We start from the raw sequence: 22,823 nt of genomic DNA, 5'->3' as shown, positions 1-22,823 counted from the left end.
GACTTAGCAGTCTTATCTGTGCTAGCTAAATTGCTTTGACATTCTTGGATCAATTATGCTGGGCATGATAATTGAAAGTGTCCATTATTCTCATTTCAACTAAATTAAGTTTGGTCAATCTATAATCAAGTATTAATTGCATTCGATATGAGTTTGTATGTTGCTGAAAAATAGTTGATTGGATGTTGGATTGGTGTAGAGTTTGATCCATAGTTATTCACCTTACAGTCTTAACCTAACCAATATGTATCCTTTTTGTGAAGCAAATTTATCTATTAGTACTTGATTTACTTAATATATAATCTTTGATTATATGAGTTGCAATCTATAGTTATGATTACAAGCAACTTTGATTGATTTTGTTCATTTCATAAAAATTGAATAATAAAAGGTATCATAAATTTATATAAGATTGGCATTTAAAAAATTGAGTTTGAGATGGAATGCTTTCTATTCTTCCATAAATTTAATACATTTTGTTTCTATTAATATTCTTTTACAAATTTAATTTCTTTTTTTTAAATGATAAATAGTGATTGTGAAATTTGAATGTATAGTCAATATCTTCATAATAAATTTGAGTAAGACGAATCAAATTTTCAATAAAAAAATGAATCAATTACACAAACACCCGACATAAAATATCTTATGATATTTTATCATCATTAATATAAAAATCTCTATTAAGGATGATATTAGAAAATTAAGAAATATATACTATTATTTGCATCATTAATTAATTTCCCCATGAACAAATAAGTCTTTTGACTAGCTTACAATAATAGCTATGAACACAAAGTATTATTATCTTCCACTCCATGTGATGATGACATCTTTTAAACAATGTTCTTACATCAAAATCCATGCTCTTGGATTCATCAAAATGTCTTCCCCTTCCTTGTCCTTTCAAATTAATTAGCTATGTTGACTTTTAGCTACCACAAGTGGGTCTAATCAAATGTGGTGATTGTCTTATGCATCAAATTATTAGACCGTCAATATCATTTATAATTGTAGGGGTTATATGCATGCCATTGAATCCTCAAAAGGATAAGGATTAGATGAAATGGCCCCAATCTGACTCAGATTTAGGCCCCACCACTAGTACATAAGTTTCAAGTCAATGGGATATTTATCCTCATCATAATCAACATCATGTCTTTGATGTCATAGAATTTAATATGATGGAAGTTCCGTTTCATATTTTGCCTCCTAAGATTACACAATTATGGATCATTAAAGTAGATGACAATTATAATTGGCATGCAAAGTGTCTTACAATGGGCTCATGCTAATGTGGCAAGTACATGTAATGAGCTTACGCAAGCAAAATGAATGCCTTTGCGTTGACAAAAGAGTTGACAATGTCTTGATTAGTTGGCATTTAAGATACATGTAATGGAAATCATGTTGACATGGGCCAAATCTCTCTAGCACAAATGTTATTAATCTTGATTTGTCAACCACAATTAAGTTGGGCAACCATTTGGTGGCCAATTTGGTGCAATCTTCACATTCATATCACAAGTAGTAAGTCTTTAAGAGGATATTTTCCTTTCGAAGAAGGCAATAACGTTATTAACGACTTCTCTTTCAATTCTAACTAATTCGGCCCACTTGTTTTCGCGGAGAGACATTGAGTAGGCCCCACGGTGGGGCACTTGCCTCGTGTGCAATCGCCACGCGAGTAGGCGAGCCGGGTGGAGGAGAGATACCCGCCGAAGTGCTTCGCCAGATGCGGTCAACGCCGGCACGGATGGTCTACGCCGCTGACCCTCCGCCGGCCGGGTCCCGGCCGTGACCGCCAGCCTCCTGCACGCGGCGAACGTTGAATCCTCTTCCTCGGCCGCTGGTTTGCGGTCGGCGGGCGGGCGGGCAGCCGACCGATGTTGAAGCTTCTCAACGTCATGGCGTCACAATCTTACTGTTCTTGATTTGAGTCGCTGCGAACGGGGAGGCGCCGATTTCCACGGAAATTTCATGTAAATTCTTGAACCAAAGTCAACTCCCTTGATCTATGGAACATCAAAAGCTAATGAAAGCTATAACTAGTCGTGATTAATCTAGATTTTGCGGTACTTGTGGTTGCCTTTCTCTATTCTTCGTTCAATGAGGATGAAGCCTGGTCAAACAAGCAGACATTTTTTTTCTTCTTGCATCTAATAACTCGTCACGCACTATTCCGAAGTCAAAAAACAATCAAAACGACCCAAAAAAATCATCGGAAATTAAGAAAGAGAATTAGTGCAAGTGTTTCCCGTCTCAAGAACTTGATGCTGCTAATAAAGAAATGGCGCAGTGGTTTTGCAGCAGCTGCACAGTGAACGAAACAGGAAGCCATTGATGGATTTTGAAGTGGTCTTCATGCGAAGAATGACGAGCAGAGAAAGAGAAAGAGAGAAGCGTCCACGAAGGAGAGTGTTCGTGGCGAAAAGTGCCTTCTTTCTTCTCCATTGAAAAGACATCTTTGTTTCGTGCTTGTTCTTTGTATAAAAGCGGGGGAAGCGCGCTGCCTCCCCTCATTCGTCCTCGGTTCTTCGTCCCCGTATCGCTTCCATTGCGTGTTCGTGTCTCCTAGTTCCGCTTGGCTTTTGCTTCTGCGATCTCTGCTTCAGTCTTTCTGAGGGTACATGTCGCTTTCCCGAGGAGAAATAATTGATCCTTGCCTAATGGAAGTAGGAAAACGATAGCTTCTACATCTTTTTCTTTGCGCCTACCCCAAATCTCTCCACCATTTATTTTCCTTACCAAATCTAGTCTTGAGAAGCTCAGATCATTGCTTCCTTTTCTTGTCTGATCTTTGTCAACCCTACTCTTAATCCAAGAACAGAGCCAAGGCAAACCCTATACTTGCTCTTTTCCTTATCATAAGCCAGAATCTTATGGTCAAAGAACATCCTTTGGACTAGATCCTTTGGGACTCAACTACGGTTGGAAAGATTCCAGCTTTTCTTGTTTACAAGTTTTTCTCTTGTGGAATATGTTATGAGGTCGAAGACCACTCGGTTTCTGACAGGAAAATGGGAAATCTTTCCTTCGAATCTTCCTTCCTTTCTTGGATCGATGTTCGCCACTTTGGTGGGATTGATAACAATGAGAAAGAAATTTTCCACATGCATAACCAAGATTTGTTTCTCTTGAGAACTGTCCTGTTTCTTGGTTTTCTCCTGTCCTTGCCATTAATCTATCCTTGTTTTCTTATTTCCTGGTTTATCCCTTTCCTTTTCCCTGCTTTCCTTTTTGTTCATTAATTTGTATGTGGAATTTATGCCTTTGGTAAATGGATTGAGCAGGAGATGTTTTTTGGTTTCTTCTCAATTGTTATCGATAGATTTATAGCTGTTTGATTAATGTTACAAGTCAAAAGTTCATACTTGCAACCCTTCTAGATTTTCAACTTTATGGTCTGGTCCAGCTATCCAGTCAATTCTTCCAACTCCTATTTGTGAGGAGTCTTGCATTGGTGGCTTCTTATACCAGTGGTTCTCTCTTTTAGGTTCTTGCAGCTTGGTGACTTCTAAAGGCTTAGATAAGGTGCAGAGATAAGCCATGGCTGGGCGCACTCTGACTCGTGTTCTTAGTGTTAAGGAGCGTCTCAGTGGTACCCTCTCCGCCAGTCCTAATGAATTGCTTGCTGTTTTCTCAAGGTATGATTACAATCTAGCCTCTTTCTCTTCTACACAAGCATCGATAGTATAGTGCAAGGATGCTGGTTTACTTTTCTCTTGAAATCCAACTTGTAACCATTCATTTTCTTCCTATTGCTTCGCGGCATATAAGCCTCTAAATTTTCTCCAAAAATTTGCACATAACCTTAAGATAATGATGTAGAAGGACCATAGATAGCATTTTATATCTCATTAGCATTTTATCAGAGTTAGACATGGATGCAACAATTAAAAGCTGATAAAATTCATGATTTTACTAGATTGTGGATCTGAATATGACTGTTACCTGTTGAATTTTCAGGTATGTTAACCAGGGAAAGGGGATGCTGCAAAGGCATCAGTTGCTTGCCGAGTTTGAAGCAGCATTCTCTGAAGATGAGAAGGATAAGCTGAAAGGTGGAGTCTTTGAAGATGTTCTGAGAGCTGCACAGGTGACACACCGATAACAACAAACAGACAGATTTACACTTTGTTGATCATACTGTTTGCATTTCTACAATCGACGATTCTGAATTATGCAGGAAGCTATAGTTGTACCTCCACTCGTCGCTCTTGCTATTCGACCAAGGCCTGGTGTCTGGGAATATGTCCAAGTGAATGTGAATGAGCTCGTTGTGGGGGAGTTAAGTGCATCTGAGTACCTGCAATTCAAGGAAAAACTAGTGAATGGAGAGTATGTTCATCTGTCATATTTTGTGTAACTTACACAATTACTTGCACTGTAGTTTTCATTGTAATTCACCTTCAGCAATTGAATCTGTTTCTTTGCTTCTTCTTCTTCTTCTCCAGATCCGAAAGTAACTTTGCGCTGGAATTGGATTTTGAGCCCTTCAATGCCTCTTTTCCGCGTCCTTCACTGTCAAAATCCATTGGCAACGGAGTGCAGTTTCTGAACCGTCACCTCTCTTCGAAGTTGTTTGTTGACAAAGAAAGCATGTATCCACTGCTTGAATTTCTACGAACACACAGTTATAAGGGAACGGTAAATCTCATCTCCTTTTCGTTCTCACATTACTAAAACTAACATTATGAACTTGCATACATTTGTAATCTGTAATACAACAGTACAATAGTCAAAAATCTGTTTGCCAGTATAATTTGTAATCTATTGATGGTTCTATATGATGGTATCATGCTTGGAATGCAGGTGATGATGCTCAATGACAAACTACAAAGTCCTCGTGCCCTCCAATCTGCACTGAGGAAGGCAGAGCAATATCTACTGAGCATTCCTGCTGATACTCCATACTCAGAGTTCAACAATAGGTATGTTAATCTCCACTTATTGTGTGATCATTAAATTCAATAGCAGGATTGAGATGAATTCGTCTCTATGAGACAATAATATGCACCATTTTATTATCTTTTCTTTTAGGTTTCAAGAGCTTGGATTTGAGAAGGGCTGGGGTGACACAGTTCAGCGTGTACTCGAAACAATGCATCTCCTCCTTGATCTTCTTGAGGCGCCTGATCCCTGCACCCTGGAGAAGTTCCTCGGAACAATTCCAATGGTCTTCAATGTTGTCATCCTCTCCCCACATGGATACTTTGCCCAAGCTAATGTTTTGGGGTACCCTGATACTGGCGGCCAGGTGCGATGCTCAAACAAAAAGGAGATTCAACTTTAAGTTGCACTTCTCTTAGTGTGACCTGATCTTTCTGCCAATTCTTCTGCAGGTTGTCTATATTCTTGATCAAGTTCGCGCATTGGAGAATGAGATGCTTCTTAGGATAAAGCAGCAAGGCCTTGATATCACTCCTCGCATTCTCATTGTAATCACGAAACTTCAACTGCTTCTATCTATCATCTCTGTGACAAACTTGGATGTTGGTTATGCTAATCAAAAGGCCCTTCTCATGAATCCATCTTTCTCCCTGTTCCAGGTTACTAGATTGCTTCCTGATGCAGTCGGGACTACCTGCGGCGAGCGCCTGGAACAGGTTGATGGGACACAGCACACGAGCATTCTTCGGGTTCCTTTTCGAAACGAAAAGGGGATCCTTCGGAAATGGATCTCGCGTTTTGATGTATGGCCTTATCTAGAGACTTACACTGAGGTAAATGTGTCCCTCGCTAGCAGAGCAGATCTGAAACTAATGGCCTGTTGAAGCTTTCACCTCATTCAATGTCATCTTGCTTGTGCTTGACAGGATGTCGCAAAAGAACTTGCTGAGGAGCTGCAGGCAACTCCGGATTTGATCATTGGAAACTATAGTGATGGAAATCTAGTAGCATCTTTGCTTGCACATAAACTGGGTGTCACTCAGGTTTGCATCTCGAAACACGATGCTTTATTATCATTCTCTACCAAGCAGTGCATTATCACTAATTGTTTTCTCATAATGTCTCTTTGAAGTGCACCATCGCCCATGCCTTGGAGAAGACGAAGTATCCAAACTCCGATATCTACTGGAAAAAGTTCGATGATCAATACCACTTCTCTTGCCAATTCACAGCTGATTTGTTCGCCATGAATCATACTGATTTCATCATCACTAGTACCTTCCAAGAGATTGCTGGAAGGTATGTTTGCCTGGAAATCAACAAGTCTCCAATCACTTCAACTAAAATGCAATGAATCTAATCTTCTGCACATCTCTGATGTTGCAGCAAGGACACGGTGGGACAATACGAGTCTCACACTGCATTCACACTTCCTGGACTCTACCGCGTGGTACATGGAATCAATGTATTTGATCCCAAGTTCAACATTGTTTCACCTGGAGCCGATATGTCAGTCTACTTCCCTCACGTTGAGGTGGACAAAAGACTCACCCACTTCCATCCTGAAATCGAGGAGCTACTTTTCAGCTCTGTTGAGAATGATGAGCACAAGTGAGAAAGACGAGCAACTTCTTCTGTTCCTTCTTTCTGTCATGCTCTCTAATCTTTCTCAGCTAACGAAAGAACTCGGAATTCATGCAGGTTTGTGCTGAATGACCGAAACAAACCCATCATTTTCTCGATGGCAAGGCTGGACCGTGTTAAGAACCTGACGGGTCTCGTAGAGCTATATGGCAGGAATGCGAGGTTGAGGGAACTAGCAAACCTTGTTGTGGTGGCAGGCGACCATGGCAAAGAATCGAAGGATATCGAGGAACTAGCAGAGAGGAAGAAGATGTTCGGTCTCATCGAGGAGTACAACTTGAATGGCCAGATCAGGTGGATCTCTGCGCAGATGGACAGAGTCCGCAACGGGGAGCTCTACCGATACATTGCTGACACTAAAGGAGCTTTTGTGCAGGTAATGGATCATTGTACTCTACTACCCCGCGACCTGAGAATTCTCGACTGATGGTCTGTGTTCTGTCTTCTAAGCCTGCTTTGTACGAAGCTTTCGGGCTCACGGTGGTGGAAGCCATGACCTGTGGCTTGCCCACATTTGCGACTGCTTATGGAGGTCCTGCAGAGATCATTGTTCACGGGGTTTCTGGCTTCCACATCGATCCTTATCAGAAGGACAAAGCCGCCGAAATCCTGGTTGGCTTCTTCGAGAAGTGCAAGGAGGATCCCACCCACTGGGATAAGATCTCGCAGGGAGGACTGCAGAGGATCTACGAGAAGTACGGCTTGTTTCTTCTTCCATCCAGAACATGACTCGATCGACTTCTTGTTCTTGTAACCCTCATGTCTGCATGGACATTTCGTAGGTACACTTGGAAGCTGTACTCCGAGAGGCTGATGACATTGGCTGGTGTGTATGGATTCTGGAAGCATGTCTCCAACCTCGAGAGACGCGAGACTCGTCGTTACCTCGAGATGTTTTATGCTCTCAAATATCGTAAATTGGTGAGTTCATCTCAACCGGTTTGTGCTTCGTTGTCGATCCTCCTCAGCTAATACTAAATGTTTCTTCTCCACTGCGATCTCTGATTCAGGCTGCTTCTGTTCCTCTGGCTGTCGATGCGGAGAGCACTGTCGATGGACAGAATGTTTGAAGCTGCTGCTGCTGAAGAGAGCTTCGAAGATGGACCCAACTGATGTCGGACAGAGTGATTTGCTGTGTTTGTTTAGAGATGCATTAATAAGATGTGAGGCCATTCTCTTTCATGTCATCAAGACAAGAGTTCATGTCATTCCAATTGTGGGGCATTTTCTTCCATTTTTAGATGTAATTCTACCTTGTAAGGTTCAAGGACAAAGTTCCTGCAATAAAATTTGTGCTTTGTTTGTGTTGCTTCAGACACAATAGCTAAACAATCCTCTGTAATGAGTTGGACAATATGATGATCAATCAGTAGGGTGGATATTAGCTTAAAATAGACTGATAATTCAATCTAGTTACCCTAATGTCCTGTGTGGCCTACAATTACATTCTAATATAACATTATGTTCCAGTTATAAGATGAAAGGAAGGCTCAAGATGCATCACATACCAGCAATTAGCAATATCAAAGCATAACATAAATATGGAAGGTAGCCATTGAACCATAAAATAAGCATGCCATGATGTCTACAAGCATCTCCATTAGCAGTATCAGACATACAGCCAAATCCATATTCAGCATTTCCTACTATACTGATAATTTGACTAACATTTGGGGAATCCAAAAGGACCAAAACACTTGAAACACTCTCAAACAGAGATATAGTACAGTGACATAGATGATAGTCCATGCAACAATTTTATATCCTCCAACACTTTCATTCCCTGCAACCGAAAAAGGAAAGACAGCTCAAACCAAATGACAAATACAAGCCATAAACAGGATAGTAGTTACAAAATGAAAGCAGTGATGCTTACACTTATATGTTATCTACATGATAATGGATGCCATAACTCGAGGATCCTCAGAAGATGCTGCTCCCCAACTGTGGCAGGTTGTCGAAGCTCCAGAGGTCCACACTGCTAAAGTCTTGAGTCAAATCACCACCGAGAAGGTTGTCGATTGAGTCATCTGTGCTCGACTGCAAATAAGTTATCTGCAGAAATTTCATGTATGGTTCATAAGCAGACAACTCTTTGGAGGGTTTCCCAGCAGCACTTTCCTTAGTAGGCACAGCTCGTCCTACATTGTTCTTCAGTTTCTTTGGAGCAACACCTTTTTCTAGGCAGGCTGTCTCTTCAACTTCAGAAATTGTTGGAGAAATAACTGATGTGATTTCTGGAGTCTTAATCTCATGTAGGTCAGATTGCAAATTCATCCCAGCCACCACAGTAGGTGGAGCTGGTTTTATCCCTGGGAACGAACTCAGTTTCTCAGATTGTATGATGGGATCCACTTCGATGAAGTCAAAAGATGAGCAGAAATCTTGAAATGGGTCATAGAGGTGATTGAAGCACTTATTATAGTTGGGCATCTCTGTTTTTGATGTTCTTGATGCAGCTAGTTTCGGAAGGGACTTCTGGACACAAGGAAGTGACCCATCAGGGAAGTTGAGCTTGGCTTTTTTGCCACGAATCTTACGAGCTTCTGCATCATATGCTCTTGCAGCTTCTTCAGCAGTGTTGAAGGTTCCAAGCCAGACACGAACTCCCTTACGAGGATCTCTAATTTCAGCTGCCCACTTCCCCCAAGGACGCCAACGGATACCCCTATATTGATTCTTTCTGTACCTTTTAGCAGACCTGGATGCAGGTACATCAACCTCTGAAGGTCTCGTAGGGACTGGTTTATCTGCAGCCAAAGGCAATATCATGAGGATCTAGCACTGACAAATTCAAGTAGAAACAACTCGAATCCACAGGATCAATCAATTTCTGTTGGTTTTTCAAAAAATCCCACTCAATTAATAATTGTTCTAAACAAAAAAAAAAAGCCCCACTCTGATTCCACTGATTCAAGTCCAACTATGGACCTGATCTGCAAAACTTGGATATACTTGCAACTTTGGTGTGAACCATAAGCGTATGGTAATAGGTATCAATAGGGACTTCAGCAGTGTAAACCAGACTTTTAGGTGATGTGGGCATCAGTGTAAAGCAGACAAGAAAGAGTGTCACAGAATTCTTTGGAAGGAATTCAAGAAATGTTTTGCAAGGACGAGGACACAAATCAAATCGAGATAGGTGATGGTAATTAAGCTTAAAAGGAGTGGTTATCACATAAAAGAGGAACCCCAAGAACTGCGATATGAGTTGAGATAGGACTAGGAAAACAAACACTAAATCAAATTCAAAATATTGTTTAATCCCATCAACAACAACATAATATCTTAATATAAATAAAAATGCGGCCTGCTCAATCTGTCCAATAAAAATGTTAATTTGCCAAAAATTATTTCAATTCGGATTTGTCAATTAATAGGAAGTGAGAAAGAAAGAACTTTTAATTCTACACTTCTATCAACACTTTATCAAAGTATCTGCATTCCATAAACAAGACAGGAAGAAAAGGAAATAGAATAACAATGGTACCTTTTCTGCAAATTTCTGACAATAAAAGAAAAACAGACAATCACCTCAGTTCCCACAATTCACGAAATGATATACAGATAATTACCCTAAAAAAGATAAAGTAAACGCATCCAAAATTTTCATTAGATTTTCTGCACATTGAATTTTAATCCGTGCTTTCACAAAGAAGTGACCTAAAAAGACGATTTTTTTTTCTCTCTAGTAATGGTACCTTCCGAAGTTAAAGCGAAGGACTCGATATGGAAGAGATCAACCTCGCCGTCCTCCTCGAACTCCTGGAAATCTGCCTCGAAGTCATCGTCCGTCTCCTCCGCCGGGAGGCGACGGCCACGACCGCTCCTCCTCTTCTTCTTCTTCTCCCCCGCCTTCATTCCGCAGCCATTGTTCGGATCTGGCCACAGGTAATCCGTGGTCACCCGCAGCGGCCCCGCCCCGGCCGGAATGTAGTCGGAGATGATCGCCCCTCCACACATCCTCGACCCTCAAATCCCTCCTCGAACTCTTCCTGATTCTCTCAAGACTACTCCAACAGCACCAATTGGCGGAGAAATGGATCAAATACAAACCTTATTCCTTTATAGAGAGAGAGAGGAGAGATCGATGGGGGGAGATGAATGGAAAGACGCGCTTATAGCGAGAGTAAGTGCGAATAAAATGCATTAATACGCCCAAAAGTGTGGAATTGTCGTATTTGCCCTTCGTAATACAAAACTTTCATATAACCCCTTATAAATACTTAGAAATATTCTTTTAATGTGCTAAGAGTAAAAACCAATCATCATATTCAATAATTTGGATTAATATTATATATATATATATATATATATATATATATATATATATATGCAATCTTGCAATCAAAATTTAGATATATATATATATATATATATATATATATATATATTTGCAATCTTGCAATCAATCTTGGAAGTGAGGGACATTTTAGTGGTTTGTTTGAATTGGGTTGAGAGATGAGTGATAGAGTGGGTGGAAAAGGAAACCTAAGGATCACATTGGAAATGACATCATGAGTCGCAACATAGGATCTTGGAATTAATTGTTAATCTCACACTAATTGTCTTGTTGAGTCACTTTGATGGTGCCATGAGCACCTCATCATGCGTCTTTCTGTCATTGTGAACATCCACATCTAGAGGAAGAGACAAACAAGAGTTGGAGGTTTGATTGGGTGAAGGATTATGCTTCTCTAGAGAACAAATCTAATGTCCATCATGATTTCTTCAAAACCATGGGCCAAAGATGAGTCGCATAATCTAAAGGTATTACTTAGCCTCAATCATGATATAAACAAATCTTTCATGACATAATTATACCTTTAATCTATAGCTTATTTTTATTCATTTTTCTATTTCACTTAGATGATGAAAATTAGATAAATTAGCATAGTTCATCGTGGAAACTTCTCACCACTGGCCATGCAAGCATGTAGTTTATTTTTATTGCTTTGAGTGCATTAAAAAGCTTGCAAATGATCATAAATCATGATTACAATCTTAAATTACTTACCTTAACAAAAAGAAAAAAGAAAAAGAAAAAGTGAGAGAGAGATGTGACCTAATGGAGATTATCTTCCATTAGAAAGATCACCAACAACTTAAATGGGGGAGACAGACCCACCAAAGATCAAATTGATCAAGGTTGATTTCATGATAGATGACATCCACAGATCAGTTTTGCATCACTGTCATGGCATCTCTATCATCAGCCTCAGCCTGATACTTGTCTCTTTAGATGAGCCTGCATTGCCTTGCCTCGTCAAGGTTCTTGTTGGCTCCTCACACCACCACCATGGAGACCACATCACAATTTGCTACCTAAGAATGCTGTAGTTGCTTCTAGTGCTTACCTTTCAATTTTTATAGAGAAATAAAGGAAAAGTTGTTTGTGTTTCTATAGCAAGATTTGAGATATATATATTGATATGATATTGGATCAACTTGACATGATAGATGTAATGGATGTGAATGAGTGATAATAAATTTCTTATCTCTTGAAGATCATCTTTCTATACATAAGTGAAGTAGAAGGATTTTTTTCCTCACTATGTTACATTATCAAGAGTTGTTTAGGAAGAGAGAGATAGAGAAGCTTTTCAGGTTGTCTAATTCTAATCATAAAATACAAATTAAATTGACATGACTAGTTTTCAATCATGCAATTATCTTCTTTCTAATGCAATCTCATTCATGAAACAGGCAAGATGGTGATTAGATTTTGTTGACAAGATGAGGATACATCTTAGTAGAAAGTGGTTTATGACCAAAGAAGAGAAGGTGGTGTAAGATAATCAATAACACAGTTGAATGTTGATTCTGTGTTGACCATTTCACCCCTTTTTGGCCCAAGTTAAATGAACTTAGGACAGTTTGGTGCATGAATGTGTCATATCTAAGACATAAGAAGTCACTTTTCTAGTCAAAAGTAATCACAAAGAAATGAGAGGATGAAAAGAAACATTTTCTTGTTGGTCATCTCATGACTTTTTGTTTTGGGTCTATGCAAGTCCTCAAGCTTCTAAGCTGATCCATCACATATCTAATTTATACCTTCACATATACTGGATATATTTTTCTTACTTTGAATAAGATTTTTATTTCATTGAGAATAATAAATATTTAAATATTTTTAATAAGAAAAATAGCTTCCTCCTGATGTAGGAGGGTCTTGGAAAGATAAATATGCACAACCTTATACTTACATATGGGGATGTGGTTGCCATTACCTACTCTAATTATATTAAGCATTATCCTAAAACATAAAATTATTTGAAATGTACTCTCCAAATGAAGAAGATTGATGCTCTTTCACTAGGAAAATTGAAGGTTTGGAATACTTTGTAGAAAACATAGTGAGAGAGAGAGAGAGAGAGTTCCATAGTAAGCTTGAGAATCTGGGAATGGATAGAAGTGGTTTTGTAGTCTAACATATCTCCAGAATTATCTTATATGAGTAAATAAAAGGACTTGCTCAAAGACACAACACAGATTTCTTGGTAACAAAATCACACTACTTTAAAATCACTACATTAATAGTGTGAAAGAGAATAAACTATAACAAAAACTTATTTTTACCTATCACTTGTTGGGAAAAATAAAAAAAATAAAAAAAGATCAATATAGAATAAGAATCATCTACTTAGTAAACTGGTAAAGCAATACAAATAATACAAAATAAAAACTATCTGATGATAAAGCAATACAGATAATATAAAATAAAAACAATCTCCTTAGTAAACTAATGATAAAGTGATATGGATAAAATTTATGAAAAATCTGAAAAAGTAAGCAAAGAGAAAAAGGAAGAGATTGATATGCTCAATTTTAAACTTAGCCCAAAAAAAAAAAAAAAAAAAGAAACAATAAAGATGCTTATTTTTCGGTATAAAAACAATTTAAAAATAGAACAAAATATAACTGAATATTACGATATAACTTCATAAGTAAAAATTGCAAGAATGTAACCAAAGATAGAAATTAATGATACATTTGAAAAGCGTTTACTTGTAAGAGATCATAATAACCTTAAATATATTTAAAAAAATAAATTTTTAATGGGGAAAGACATGAAAGAAAGATATATTACATTAGTAGCCTCCATCATCACATCTAGCATGTAATAGAAATAACAAAACATAAGAAGAAATCAAGAGCAACGTAATCATCATTAAACAACACTTGGTAGAGGTAAAATAGGAACTTCACAATGAAAATCTAGTAAATCAAAGATCAAGGTATAGATTATCGATTGAGATGGATCACAAAACGGAAAACAAAACCCGAAAAATCAAAGGATCCAAAACAAGTACAACAAATTAATGCACAGCTAGCATCACTCGAACTCGCCCTTCACACCGATCGAGAACTGCCGGACGTGTTTACCTTCAAATGTGGGACGCTGAGCTTAAGGAAATCCGGGTTTGGTTCGAAGTCTGCATCAAATATCGCGACGAACTCGTAGTTCCGGACATAGTGGCAACTCATTGCTGGTTTCAGATTCCCAGCTTTGTAACCAGTCCTAACCATTCAATGCCGATAGACGATGTTTACGCCTCGCTGACTCCACTTGGAACCCTCTGCTCTGATCAAGAACCGGATGCATTCGTCGTCGGAATCATCCAGCAATCGGTCTTTAGGCCAGTCCATTTGGCAGACAGCAGAAATCGCAGGATAAACCTTGCAATCAAAGCACATATTAATTTATCGATTCGTAGTGATGGTAAATCATTTGCAAGAGTTCCATATGCCCGAGAAAGCAGATGTGGCCTAGAAAATAACGTCGCGGTACAATTCCATCGATCAAGGAAGCTCGATTTCCTGCGACCTGGGCGTCCGTTCATTCAGCAGATTGATTTAATTGTGTTCTTCGGTTGTCTAATGATCGAGCAGGAAGTCTTGGCATGTTACGATCCAAATCACTGGTGAGAAAGCTGCTGACGCCACTCAAATTTAGCTCCAAAACTAGGTGGTGTTTATTTTATAGTCACCTTTTTCTCTTGAAATCTTTTCTCATCGAGATGCCTCACTGCAGAGAGGATCTCATCCCCACACGGAGACCAGCTAATTAAATGGCTGCACTGCATTGGCACCGTCCTGTGAGAGAAGGTGTTAGCGTGGCACCACAAATTCCAAAGCATCCCTGCTCCCACCAGCTGGTGTTAGTACCGTCAGATCCGTTTCCAGTCATCTGCACTGGCACTGACACTGGCAGTGGCAGGCCCAGCTGGTACGCTCATCCATATCTGCACTCACTGCAGTCTTCTTTAAGGGTTGGAAAATTGGAGCCGAGCTCATTAACCACAGCACTTTTCACCCCCACTGGTTCTCTCTCCCCACTGCACGGCGACAACCTAGCTAAACTAGTCCCATGCCTCGGTCAGATGCACAGGAGCCAGATGGAAGACGGTGCATTGTTTTGCTACAGCAGAACGTTACTTGACACCGAGCTCATCAATCCTCCCATCCCTTGTTGATCTTTCTTTTTCTCTTCCTGCTTTTGGTGTCGATACACTTTCCCACGCACCAGAGACGACTTTCCCTCTCTTACATGACTGAAACCATACCCTCATCTTCAACACATATACATACCTGTGAACATCATATAAGCCCCTCGACAAAGGGGTCCTGTAGAACAGCGACGACAAGGAAAGCAAGAGAAGAAAAACCTTAGCATATATTGAAGCTTTCTAAAGCCCAGCAGCGCTAGGACTCAGGTTGTCCACTCCATCGAAGCAAAAGCATTGCAGCTTGCAAGTTCCCATCATGACAATGGCGCCTGAACTGTGACCACTATGGGGCTGTTCGCAGAATGCCTCCCGTCGCTCCATGTCAATGCTCCACTCCTCACGCTGGAGCTCCCCGGCGCCAGCTTCTCCGCCGTGGCCGCCTTCACCCTCACCAAAAAGCTCAGCTTCTGCCCTGCCCTCCGGAACGCCAACTCTGTCGGCTCCACCGTCACCGTGCTCCCCTCTGGCGCCCGCACCGTCGCCCTGTACACCGCCGCACCGTTGCCTACGTTCCTCACCGTCCGAATGAAGTGCGTCGACATCCTCCGCTTCGTCCCGTCCTCCACGAACACGGCCGAGAACGACGGGTAGTTCAAGTTCCCGGCGTGCCCAGCCTTCCTCGCTCCCCGGCAATCCGCCGCCCGCCGGGTGATCGCCTTGATGTTCTGCTGCGTGTAGTTCAGGTTGCACAGGAAATTCACGTACTCGGTCGGCGTGAGATCGTAGACGAGCCCAGGGTCCATCGCCCGCTGCGGGTTGACATGGCCGGACCCGAAGTCGAACACGTCTGAGGAATTGCCGGTGGACTCGTCAAGCATTGTTGTTCCCCTGTTGTCCTTGACGTAGGCTGTGGTCATCAGCGCCGACTTGATGGCCGCCGGAGACCAGTCCGGATGCGCCGCCTTGAGGAGTGCAGCGAGGCCGGACACGTGAGGGCATGCCATCGACGTTCCCGAGAGGATGTTGAACTCTGTCCTCCGTTGATCGGATGGAATACTAGCGGGCCCGACGTTGTCAGGCCAGGCCGCGATTATGTTCAGCCCCGGGGCTATGATGTCTGGCTTAAGGATCTCCGGCGCTTGGGGATTTGGCCCGCGGGCGGAGAACGACGCGACCACTGGCGCGGGGCGGACCCCGAGACGGGTGCCGCGGAAGAGGATGGTGGCGGTGGCTGGAGACTTGGGTGTCGCGGCGGCAATGTACTTGCGGATCTCGTCGCCCGCGACGGCGCCGACGGCGGTGGCGGGCAGGACGTGGCAGTCGGCAACGAGGCCCTCCCCGTCGAACACTCCATTGGCTAAGATCATCCCGACGGCGCCGGCCTTGCGAACGACCTCGCCTTTGGCGGCGCGGGAGTTGACGCCGCGATCGCAGAGGATGATCTTGTCTTTCACGGCGTCCAGGTTGAGGGAACCCTCGAGGCAGAGCGAGGAGGAATAGCCGTCACCTGCGCCCTGGGCGGCGCCCGCGTACACCAATGGGTAGAGGCGGCCGGTGGTGAGGGCGGGGCCGCCGTAGACGCTGACGCCTGGAAGGACACGGCCGTTGCCGAGCTTGACGTCAGCAGGAAAGTCGCGGTCCATGGACCCAGCCCCGACGGTGGCGACCCATGGGGCGACGTTGGTGACGGTAAGTCCGCCGGGACCGCCGTTGCCAGCGGAGGCCGAGACAAAGATGCCAGCCTCGGCGGCAGCGAAGGCCCCGACGGCGATAGCGTCGAGGTAGTAGGGAACGACTACGCCCCCGACGCTGAGGGAGACAACGTCGACGCCGTCGGCGACGGCGGCATCGAAGGCGGCAAGGATGTCGGAGTCGAAGCAGCCAGCGGCCCAGCAGACCTTGTATGCCGCGAGGCGGGCCTTGGGTGCCATGCCGGCAGCGACGCCGCGGGCATAGCCGAGGGTGGAGGCGGGAAAGACGTAGCGCCCCGCGGCGATGGAGGCGGTGTGGGTGCCGTGGCCATCAGTGTCCCGCGGGGACCGGAGCTCAGCGGACTCGTTCATGCGGCCTGAGGTGGCCTCGTATCCGCCGGAGAAGTAACGCGCGCCGATGAGCTTGCGATTGCAGGAAGAGGCCGGGAATCCCGGCCCGGAGACGCACTCGCCGCGCCAGCGAGCGGGGGCGGGGCCAAGGCCACGGTCGGAGAAGCTGCGGTGGGCGGGGGTGATGCCGGTGTCGACGACGGCGATTACGAGCTCGGAACCGTAGTCGGACTCGGCCAGGAGCCCGGTGCGGTCGGAGGAGAGGAGGCCGAGGAACTCGGGGGACCGCGTGGTATCCGGGTGGCGGATGAGCTCGGGGAGGACAGCGAGGACGCCAGGAGAGGAAGCGAGGGAGGCGGCAGCCGATGGGGACAGGCGGGCGGAGAAGCCATGGAAGAGGGACGAGTAGGTGTGGATCAGCGGGCCACCGGGAGTCCAGGCGGCGCTGCCGTCGGAGGAAGCAGCGGCGGCGAGGACGGCGGTCTCGTACCAGTGGGCGTGGGTGGGGAAGATGGAGGGCTTAGCGTCGGCGTCCACCCGCACGATGTACGTCTGAAGGTGTTCGACGGCGGAGATCGAGGGGATGAGAAGGAGAAGGAAGAAGATGAATGGTGGGCACGCAAACTGGAGGAGTTTCCTCTCCATCTTTATTAAGGTGTCTTACTGTTGTTTGTGAAGCAATATCGACAAAAAAGAGAGCGAGGAGGGAAGAGTAAGAGGAAGAGGAAGAGGAAGAGCGAGGGAGGGAGGGGAGGAAGAAGGACAGCACGCATATAGATGAGTGTGAAGTGTGTCAGAGGTCTGTTTATAATGCCGGCAGTGATAAAGTTGAGTTTTTTTGTTTTTTAATCTTTTTGATGATCTAAGAAAAATTTGTTGTCGTTTATTTATTATTATTATTTATTTCATGTATTATTACATATTCGCCCTTAGTCATTTGGGAAATATCATAATTACTCAAAAAATTAAATATTACACATATGTCCTTCCCCAAAAATGTTAATATTATTCAAAAACTAATCAAAAATTTTAATATCATCCCATAAAACATATTCTAAGTAACATTTATTAGTTTTAATTAAAAATTCTTATAGCTTTTAATATTTAGAATTTTTAAATGACGCGTGCTAAATTTAAATACAGATGAAATAAATAGGAAATCGATTGATCTGCATGTGATGTTGCCTTCAGTGTAGGGAAAAGGATACAATAAGCTTTCAGTCACCACAAGCAACATGAACATTTATTGGAATGTTATTCGATGTAGTTGCAAATAAGAATACAAATGATGTCTCGTAGTTTACCGAGAGATGTTACATAAATTAATCAGCAAAAAGAGGAGAAACAGGAAGAAAATGTTAGATTGCATACTCAGATCATCGTCGATTGAGGAATAGGATCTGGAAATTGACAGAAATCAATAATAGATTAGGATTAATTTAGTTCTGAGTTCACGGTTGGATTGCTCGTGTGTGTTTGGATCTACTAGATTTCTTTATTATAATTGTCAAGACTAACACAATCTTGCAAAGATATGCCGGTTTTGTTTTGTTGACTGGAACGGTTGATCTAAACATCCACTTTGTGTGATAAGTGGGAGATGAAGGCACAAAGACTGAGATAAAGGAGATGGATCACGAAGGAAAGGTGTTCTTGTTCTTCCTGTTCTGCTGCAGCTACTGTTGCTGCAGTGGATGTCGCCACATCTGGTGATTTGGTCTTCCGCGTGGTCCCTTCGCTGTTCGCTCTACTCATGTTTATCCACCTTCCCCCTCGCCCGTGAACTCCCCCACGCGTTGCCATTTCACGCCCTATTCCCCGACCTTCCATCTCATCTGCCATCATTCCATCTCGGCCCTTTTTCATGGAGGCCAGCCATGGTGATCGACTCACTCGGTCCACCTTCTACACAAAGGAAAAAAGTAACACCATTCTTCGAGATCCAAGTGCTCATTACCTTCCATTCTTCTGCTTCACAGTTCGTAGAAAGCTCCAACTTTCCCACTGCTTAAATGCGGCAATAATCGCACCTCCACCTCTCTCAGATACATCACCATGTGAAGACGGAAGCTCTACCTTTTGGAATCAATGGAAATGTGTAGATTAATTGATGTACAGTCAAGCATTTGTTTGCTTGATTGGTATCAGCTTCATTTCATGATCAAGGAACTCAAGATCAAGTCGGTGCAGTTTTACCGAGTTCACAGACATCTCCAGAGCTGTTATTCTTTTCAAGCATGCTCAGTGGATTTCAGATCCTGTCACCTTGCACTGTGTTCGAGTGTTCGACCCATGGAGATTCTTTTAACACCCTCTCTTCACACACGTTGCACGTAGTAGTTAACACACCTAAAGCAGACAGGTAAAGAGAGATGCTCGGGGTGTGGACAAGCCCAGTTTTCCAAAAGGAAGAGAACAAAGTAAAGTAAAAGATAAAGCAGATCTACAGAGGCTTAGAGCAGCATATTTCTTTGGAAGAGATGAAGATAGGTGAGTTGGGCACAGCTCACATGCAATTATTAGATCTCTCTTAAATACTCGCATGCTCAAGGCCTCATGGTGGAGAGATTTCCTCTGGTGTATGTTCAAGCAGACTAAATGCATGAGGAATGCTGCAATCTTGAGATGATATATCTAGTGGAAGTATCAGTGTCCTGAATCTTTAATTAGGTGTGGATAATGGACCGCTGAGAATCCTGTACTCTTGTATATGCAGTCCATTAGCCTATTATTGGACAGTCTGCCTCAAACAATGGAAGAAACAAAACCTTGCAGCAGTTCACCACTAGACTAATGAAACCCTAAACACAAAGAAAAGAGCTGGGGATGCAAATGCAAATCTATATGATCCAATTTGTCGTCTGCATTCCTCAGCATACCCTGTGGGTCAGTGCTCAAGATCAATGGTCCAGGGATGTTTGCTGTTACCATGACTGAATTAAGACCCTAGTGTTAACCTTTTGGCAAACTGTATTAACTCTCACTGCATAATTTGTTTGTCTGGTTTAGAGTGCCATCCAACTCAGTAGCTTATCTCTTTCACAGTAGCGTGTTTTCAGCAAGCTTCACATCATCATCATCAACCATGATGCCCACACCAGAGCATATCCACATGCTCAACTCACACTGGGAATTGGTGGCAACCTGTGGGCAAACAACTCACATGGAGCAGCTTCTTCATAGACATGGAAGTCGCTTTCTGCTCTTAAAGTTGGGATCACATCTACAACAGTTGGTTCCAATCATTCTGTGATTCGACAAGCTGAAATAAGATAAATCATGTCAGCTATATTTTAAGGCATGACTGAGAAATATACTGCGAAAAGAGTTTGAAAGAGAAGACTGTGTTGGTATACAGTGGTGGTGAGAGGAGAGGATCAAAATGGAGTTCTCTCAACCATAATTAAGTCACTGCGCGATACAATTTCATGGTACAACACCCATGCGATGTAACCATCACAACCATGATCATGTAGAAGTCACGAGAATGGCCACTTCATGAACTGTCAAAAGGGTAGAGGAAGACTAGTAGTAGCAGCATAGACAGTAAAGCAATACATGGAAGACTTCCCTCGAAAGAAGAAAAAGGTATATAATGATTGATCTATGAACTTTCTTGATTTGTCTATTAATTTGTCTCTTGATTCATGAAAAGAATACCTTTGGGAGCATTAGCAAACTTTCGGAGAGCCTAACCCAAGCTGAAAGATCATCAGTAATTTCTCTCTCGAAGCTACATAAAAGAACCTTCTATTTCATAGACTTCGTAGTCACGGAATCGCTTGGACTTTGTAGTCACTTAAAGCATGGAAGAAGTATGTCGAAGCTTTAAATCAAATATTATAGCATGACAATGGTAAGATTATTGCTAGGTGTAGTTCAGGAAATACAAATACCAATTCGATATCAAAATACAAATATCAACCAACATAGCATAAATAATATAGTAATAAATCAATCATACAATAAGATTAAATTTTTAACGTGGAAAACCCAATGTGGAAAAAACTATGGGACTGCAGTTCATCTCAAATTTCTATTATCAATAGTAATGATAACAGGTTTATAGTAAATCTTTTCTAGAATAACCAGAGAATTATAATAACATCAAGAACATAAATCTTGGCTCAAGAATAATATATAATCATTATATAGATGGATCTCATAAAAAAAAAATTCTAGATCTCACAAAGTGGATATAACAAAAAATTACCTCAGAGAGGGTGAACTATATATCAACACTATTAGGATTGTAAAGCTTGTTGCAAGGATTTTCTGTATAAAATTTAGATCAAAACTGACAACGTTTAGCCACTGATCGTCAAACAAAAAACTCAACATCCTAATCTTTCTCTCTCCTTCTCTCTTTGCGTTGCCGCTAGCTGCACGCGTTCACACGCTGCTCTCTCGCGTTCACTACCGTATATCTCTTTTCCCTTTTAATTAATGATTTGAGCTCAAAAAGTTTAATTGTCTAAACCGACATATGGGTTAGAATGTAACACCCTAACATAGCTAAAAGTGAAGAACGGTGCAACACCACAATTGGCATAGGAGAAAAGTAAAATTAACAAACTTATCTCATATATCCATAACATATTAGATAAAATTTAATTACATCCTTAAGTGTTCACAATATCCAAATCCATATAACAATATTATTGGTATTAAATCTAAATAAAAAAATTAAAATACTTCAATAGCTTTTTCAAGCATATCAATATGTGACTTGCTCCTAACATATGAAATTTTAAGCAATATAATATGAGCAAATAATTACTATCGACAACTCATATACCAACAAAGCTGATATAGGAAAATAAATCTTCTTATAAAAAACTTATAAATCACTTTTGAATCAGTATGTGTTTCAAATGCATAAGAACATTTATAATTATTTTTATTTATTAAAAATCATAACATAAGCTTATCAAAACTAGCATTCATATATCATATCCTTATAACTTCATAACTTTTAAATATTTTTAAAGCAATATTTTTGAATATTTTTAAAAATAATATATAAATAGCTAAGGTTGCATATCATATAAAATGTCATTTTTACAAAGACGATTATGACCACACTATATCTCGTTGACAATACCCAAAATTATATTTGATCTCATAATGTAGGTAATATGTTTATCCTTGAGTCAGGTCTCCATATTATGCATGAGATTCTGACATATATTGTGGCTTGTATGGTTTTTTATTGTTGTATAGAATACTTTGTTTTTCAAAAGTACTAGAAATATATTATATATGTTTGCAACCATTGAAAAAAATATATCTTTGTCTTACAAATATTATTTGAAGTAATTATGGATCTGTAAATTATTCTATGGTTCAAAATATTATAAAATCCTTCGCAAAATCAGTTCTGAAAATTACTAAAGGATTCTATAAAATGTTTTGTAGAGACTATTCAAATGTTTAACATATGATATATGATACAAGATGCCTCAGTTGTCTCTTTAGTGTAACTATGACTTGAACCTTGATAATAAGGTTAAACATGGGACTTTATCAAAAACTAATTTCTTCTAGACCTGACTCAAGGATAAACATATTACCTATATTATGAGATCAAATATAATTTTATTTGAACGTGCTGAACCTTGACCACACTATATCTCGTTGACAATACCCAAAATTATATTTCAACTAGTTACATGACCTTTAGAATGTCTCCTCTAATCCCAGGAAGAGAGTATTGAATATGGAGACAAAATATAATTATTTGAGGATTCTCACAGACCTGCAAGCTGCACGTTCAGCGACGGTGGTGCCG

At 41.4% G+C, this 22,823-nt stretch overlaps 3 protein-coding genes across 3 annotated transcripts; 1 reads left to right on the top strand and 2 right to left on the bottom strand.

The window, feature by feature from the left end:
- The first annotated feature begins 2,470 nt into the window (after window positions 1-2,470).
- LOC135586029 (sucrose synthase 1-like) lies at window positions 2,471-7,851 on the top strand. The gene is made up of 16 exons (XM_065118009.1): window positions 2,471-2,626; window positions 3,497-3,647; window positions 3,970-4,099; window positions 4,190-4,341; window positions 4,458-4,650; window positions 4,816-4,934; window positions 5,044-5,260; window positions 5,346-5,441; window positions 5,553-5,726; window positions 5,820-5,936; window positions 6,026-6,192; window positions 6,280-6,504; window positions 6,595-6,913; window positions 6,988-7,232; window positions 7,320-7,458; window positions 7,548-7,851. The coding sequence occupies exons 2-16, from the start codon at window positions 3,550-3,552 to the stop codon at window positions 7,605-7,607; spliced, it is 2,451 nt and encodes an 816-aa protein (XP_064974081.1). The 5' UTR covers window positions 2,471-2,626; window positions 3,497-3,549; the 3' UTR covers window positions 7,608-7,851.
- Window positions 7,852-8,068: 217 nt separating this feature from the next.
- Window positions 8,069-10,653, bottom strand: LOC103992333 (ethylene-responsive transcription factor 1). Its single transcript, XM_009411978.3, has 3 exons — window positions 10,239-10,653; window positions 8,414-9,287; window positions 8,069-8,320 (listed from the first exon to the last, which is right to left on the bottom strand). The coding sequence occupies exons 1-2, from the start codon at window positions 10,498-10,500 to the stop codon at window positions 8,461-8,463; spliced, it is 1,089 nt and encodes a 362-aa protein (XP_009410253.2). The 5' UTR covers window positions 10,501-10,653; the 3' UTR covers window positions 8,069-8,320; window positions 8,414-8,460.
- A 4,456-nt stretch (window positions 10,654-15,109) lies between these two features.
- LOC135617607 (subtilisin-like protease SBT1.5) lies at window positions 15,110-17,810 on the bottom strand. Its single transcript, XM_065118008.1, has one exon. The coding sequence runs from the start codon at window positions 17,675-17,677 to the stop codon at window positions 15,305-15,307; it is 2,373 nt and encodes a 790-aa protein (XP_064974080.1). The 5' UTR covers window positions 17,678-17,810; the 3' UTR covers window positions 15,110-15,304.
- Window positions 17,811-22,823: the final 5,013 nt, after the last annotated feature.

This window comes from Musa acuminata, chromosome BXJ2-7 (genome assembly GCF_036884655.1).
Source record: "Musa acuminata AAA Group cultivar baxijiao chromosome BXJ2-7, Cavendish_Baxijiao_AAA, whole genome shotgun sequence".
NCBI lineage: Eukaryota > Viridiplantae > Streptophyta > Magnoliopsida > Zingiberales > Musaceae > Musa > Musa acuminata.
The sequence above is the reverse complement of the archived record's forward strand: the minus strand, read 5'-3'. Positions and strand labels throughout refer to the sequence as shown.

Coding starts and splice junctions, on each gene's coding strand:
- LOC135586029 (XM_065118009.1), top strand. CDS start 3,550: ATGGCTGGGCGCACTCTGACTCGTGTTCTTAGTGTTAAGGAGCGTCTC. Junction 5,261..5,345: donor ACCCTGATACTGGCGGCCAG/GTGCGATGCTCA, acceptor ATTCTTCTGCAG/GTTGTCTATATTCTTGATCA. Junction 6,505..6,594: donor GTTGAGAATGATGAGCACAA/GTGAGAAAGACG, acceptor GAATTCATGCAG/GTTTGTGCTGAATGACCGAA.
- LOC103992333 (XM_009411978.3), bottom strand. CDS start 10,500: ATGTGTGGAGGGGCGATCATCTCCGACTACATTCCGGCCGGGGCGGGG. Junction 9,288..10,238: donor CTTCGCTTTAACTTCGGAAG/GTACCATTACTA, acceptor CTTTGGCTGCAG/ATAAACCAGTCCCTACGAGA.
- LOC135617607 (XM_065118008.1), bottom strand. CDS start 17,677: ATGGAGAGGAAACTCCTCCAGTTTGCGTGCCCACCATTCATCTTCTTC.